Source organism: Frankliniella occidentalis, unplaced genomic scaffold (genome assembly GCF_000697945.3).
Source record: "Frankliniella occidentalis isolate FOCC.00 unplaced genomic scaffold, Focc_3.1 Scaffold12, whole genome shotgun sequence".
In the NCBI taxonomy this organism is placed as follows: Eukaryota; Metazoa; Arthropoda; class Insecta; order Thysanoptera; family Thripidae; genus Frankliniella; species Frankliniella occidentalis.
The window spans coordinates 2,340,553-2,345,501 of NW_026267142.1; the positions used below are offsets into that span (position 1 = coordinate 2,340,553).

The 4,949-nt window shown below is 42.8% G+C and overlaps 1 protein-coding gene across 6 annotated transcripts in view; it reads left to right on the forward strand.

Annotated features, from left to right (window-relative positions):
• Window positions 1-4,949, forward strand: part of LOC113216791 (venom carboxylesterase-6-like) — a 223,571-nt gene that overhangs the window by 210,597 nt on the left and 8,025 nt on the right. Inside the window, exons 5-7 of one of the 6 annotated variants that reach the window (XM_052263574.1) lie at window positions 604-769; window positions 3,221-3,399; window positions 4,546-4,699. The exons of 2 other annotated variants lie outside the window; for them this stretch is intronic. In XM_052263574.1, the coding sequence (XP_052119534.1) occupies window positions 604-769; window positions 3,221-3,399; window positions 4,546-4,699 (499 nt within the window). The remainder of the gene's footprint in view (window positions 1-603; window positions 770-3,220; window positions 3,400-4,545; window positions 4,700-4,949) is intronic. 3 more of the 6 variants (XM_052263577.1, XM_052263576.1, XM_052263578.1) reach the window with 3 other exon arrangements.

Sequence of the window (4,949 nt, forward strand, 5' to 3'; positions counted from 1 at the left end):
TGTTTAGTAGTTTGCCAGTTTAGACTGCAGAACTAAAAGTTCGCCAGTTTTAACTGCAGAACTCTTTAGTTCGTCAGTTCGAACTGCAGAACTCTTTAGTTCCCCAGTTCCAACTGTAGAACCCGTTTGTTCCTGTTCTAACTGTAGAACAGTTTGCCAGTTGATGCTGCAGAACTCTACAGTTGTTGCTGCAGAACTCTACAGTTGTTGCTGCAGAACTAAAGAGTTCTATAGCTAGCTAGCTAGGTGCCTTCCGGGTGAAAGGATCTAATGCAAAACTGTAGACCTAACTACAGTTTCTACTCGTACTGTGTCAATCTTCAGTTAAACTAAAGTTAAACTACAGTTTTAAACCAGTTTGCAGGTCCCTTGTGAAATCCGTACCAGACGAATTCGTCTGGTACCTAGGTACTGTTTAGGTACTTTTAGGTTCTTTTCAGAAAAAGCGGACTTTCGCACCTCCCTATTACCCACCCCTGGATGAACACTTAAGGATCCAATAAATCAGCTTTATGCCTTTGCGTAGGCGATAATTAAATGCGCCGTTGTGCCACTTTAATCGCAATATTTCAACATCTTTTTAAAATTTATATTTGCTTTCAGGGCTGGCGTCAAAACCCATTCGCTCCATTTGGTCCAGTTGTAGACAGTCAGTCCAAGACGCCGTTTCTGCCAATGCACCCTGCGGACTTGCTGGCCAAACAGGCCTCCGCAGACGTGCCTCTTCTGCTAAGTGTGGCCAACGAGGATGGACTCTTTCCAGCTGCCGGTAACAGTTTTTGTGCCACTTGCATGTGTTGACAACTTAGACCGAAATGCGATGCAACCAACGACAAAGTTCGATCTGCTGCGGCTCGGTTACATAAAGTTCGATCTGCTTTTTGCCGCTCTCGGAAGGCCCATGCCAAGAGATCTGCTGCAGTTTTTCTGTTGATGCATACAGCAGCAACAGTAACAACAGCTATTACTTTTTCTACCTGTTATATTGGCGAACATATACAATTAAAATAACACTGAGCTGCAGAGCTCGTTGGAAATCAGATTGAAATTTGTGTACCTGGACTGCAGCAGATCGAACTTTATCTGACGGAAGCGCAGCAGATTGGACTGTGTGTAAGCAGACAGTGACCGATCGAACTCTGCCGTTAAGACACACCGAATGAATGGTTTTGAAGACTCATCTATACATTTAAAGTCTGTCGTCTAAGGCTGAGCCATGTGAAGCCAGGCCCGAGAAAATATTCTGCACGTCTTTTGCTCTTATGAGACGTATAAACAAGGGATGGAATGGTGATGAAAATACATATTATCAACTTTCTTTTGCTTCCTGTTCGAAAGCTATACACCTTGATCAATTTTCGTCATCGAGTATAAGTAGAGTGAAAATGAATCTGCTCTCTCGGATCCCTTTTGGGTCGTTCGCAATACTTGCTTAATCAAGGAGTTGTGTAATTAAATTACTGGCCCCTTTTTTTAATTTCTTGCGAAAACGTGGCCACAACTGCCCAGAAAAGCAAATATTGTGGACTACCCTGTTTCGCTCAGATCAGATAGCGTCTTTTCTACTCTTCTGAAATACGGTTTTGATAGTTGACCATGGCCTATACCTTTCGAACAGGGAGCAAAAGACTTAATGATAAAACTTCATTACCATATTACCCCTGTTTGAAATTACCGTGAAAGAGAGGGACAGATTTTTTTTTGTACTAATGTTAAAATATGTCTTTGCAAGTTCACTGTCAGAAAATACTACGGACGAGTATGGTAAATATTTTTTGGACATGTCCGTAACTTAAATTAAAATTTTCGGTCGAAGCAAACGTTTTTTCCGGACCCTATGTCTAGGTTACCCAGCAATGAACGGATACGAGTGGGGGGAGGGTAAGGGACCCAGTATTCGACAGTTTAAGAGCAAGGTTTTTCAAAATCGCCTGCCACGTGGCGTGGGTGTACGGAATCACCAGGGAAACAATTTGGGTGTGTATAGGGGAGGGATTAAACTTAATGCCCTATAGGTCGAAAATGAGAATAAATTTATCTTTCTACACACAAAATTAGAACAAAAAACAATGTGCCTTGCCCAGTAGTCGACACTGCCTGGCCCAATAGTCGACACTGTGTCATTTCACCTGGATTGCCGAGTCTTACGGGTTCCTGGAGCCTGGCTAGCCTTCCTCTGCCTCTCGGTGGCCTTCTCGGCCCTCTTCGCGAAGGGCTGTTTGGCCCTTTCGACCGTCAGGCGAATGGCGGCTTGCACAGACCCTTAGCCATACCACCAGTTCCAGTAGTAGGGAAAGTCGTTTACCGCTTATATTAGGTTCTTGGGGTGTAATAGTCCGTTTTCGAAATAGGAATTATTATCGGAAAGGAAAAGATTACTTATTAACAGCAGAGAGTAAAAACAATTCATATCATGCGAGCCGTTCTCCTTAAAATGTTTACCCAAAGGGCCGTCAAATTGCGAGTTTAGCCAAGACAAATATACGCAAAACATTGAGGTTTTTAAAACCACGCCTTTTTGCAAGTCAGAATAACAGGCAAGGTACAGTTATGAAAACGTTCGAGGTAAAAAATACAAGAAATGTTACAGCAGTTTTTATCTAAAGTGGCATTAGAAAAGCACTATTACACCCCAAGAACCGAATATAAGCGGTAAACGTTAACAGTTTATGAAGTATCATATGATTGTTTTACAGTGCTGCAAACGAAAATGTTTGTAATACGAACCTGTTCTTTGCAAGCATTTTGCAGGGGATGGGCGCGGGCACTACGGCATGTGATCCACGAAGTTATATCGGTTATATCCAAGCAAAAGGGACAAAAATATAATGGAAGCAGAGAGTCACGTCACGACGACGGTTTAGATAAATTTTAGATAGGTTTTTAGATAAATGTTCAGTGAGGAACTGTCTCACGGTTAAAATAATGTCTTATTATTTGAGTGGAAAGGGAAAACTTTAAGGAATTCCCCTGGTTTGACAAAATTTCCTTCAGATTGTCAGGGCGTCTCCTCAAAAAATGTGGGATTTTTCCTAATTTTTTGAGAAGATTCCTCAGAATCTGAGGCGAGATCGGAGGACTCCTCTTCAAACATGGAAATGCCTCAAAGTTTTCCCTTTTTCCTCAAAAAATGAGACATTGTTTTTACCGTGTGCTTGAAAAAATAGAAGTCTAACATTTCGGTTATCAGAGCAAAAACGATGTTTTCCACCCGGTTTAGAGTTCATCCTGGAGGACAGCCTGGTCCAAGAGCTAGACGACAGGTGGGCCGAGGTAGGCCCCATGCTTCTGCACCTCCACGTTGAGCGGGCGGACGAGATTCCTTGCATCATGCAGAATATTAGGGAGCACTACTTACAAAAGGAGTCACTGAGACACAGCCGCAAGCAGCTCGTAGAGGTAGGTGCAAAGCCAAAAGCCTCGTTAAGGGGGCAGACCTGTGACATGAAGGGTTTGGGAGAATCGTCACATGAAAACAATGCGCCGCATCGATCGGGACTGGACGCTAATTTTGCCGTGGCGTTGATGCCGGTGTGTGCGCACTCTCTGGAAACACCCTTCTTCGCCTCCAACTACACTGGCGGCATCTTTTAAGAGTAACCAGCATTTTTTTTTACAGTCTTAGACTCATACGTTGCAGCACAGTCGTGCACACTGAAAGGTACTGGATCGTCTAGTTGCAGACGAAGATGAGCAGAGTGCGCGCACCCGCGCCAACGGCAAAATTAGCGCCCGATTATGTTCTTAATACACCTTTAGTCCTAAATCGATGCGGTGTTTAGTTTTAATTTAGTGACTCCGCAACCATTCATTTCGCATGTCTGCCCCCCTTAGTTTAGCAATATGAGTAAAGAGGCCCGAAAAATGTAAGCATAGGGGTTTTCACTTCCACCCCCTCGATTTCCTCAGGCAGCAGTTTGCCTGCAACAATAAATAAAACAGCATGATCCTACGGTGCGCACACTTTCCCCCAAAAACCTGCTTCTCTACAAAAATTTCATAAGTTTCTTTATTGTTAAACTTGGGGGCACGATATGAACTACTATGTAAAATCATGCTGTTTGAACCAGTAATTCTATTATTTGTATTTTAATAGGGACATTTCATTTATTTATTTTATTTTTAACAGTGTAACCTTTTTATTAAGTGTCTGGGTTTGGTCTTACATGGCTTGTTTTTGTTTACATTGTGCCCCACACAAAATTTGTGATAGGCTCCCCCCGGAGTGATAAATCATGGGAATTACTCAGGTCGTTTTATCACACGAAAATGTGTCAAAAGTATCACACTTCGAATTACAGTGGAGAGAACAAAAGTCTCTCTGACCCCCTTAGGGCTATACTTCCCTTGATAAAGTATACTGTCGTTTAAACTTTTCCCATAATAGTTCTATTTTTTACCCGCTCTAAGAAGACTTGCAGCAATTGTTTATGTTAACCTCTACAGTCAAAACGCATTCTAGAATGTGATCGATGAACGGTTTTAAACATTCAGGCTGTGAACTAACGGGATAGCTAACTACTAGGATTTGCGTGGTTTTCGCAGCTCATCTCGGACAGGACCTTTTTCTCAGGCGTGAACGACTTCGCGCTGACCGCTGCGGCCACCTGGTCCTCCCCGGTCTACATGTACAGATTTAAATACCGCGGCCAGTACAGTCTGACAACTTCTCTCACCGGCGGCAACACGACGGATCTCGGTACGTTGTCTTTCTTCGTCACAAATAAGAAATTTTTCAGTAAGTAACTCTGATTTCCTATAACACTTTTAAGTGTGAAACTATTCTCTGTATCACTTGAAGAAGTGCACTGCTCTATTCGTTGAGTTCGCGATAAGCTAGTGACGCTCAAGGGTTAGTTTTTGAAACCGATTCCGGTCACCGCTGGGAAAAAGCTGACGTCAATATGCTATCCGATTACAAATTTCTGCAATATGATTACAAATTTCTG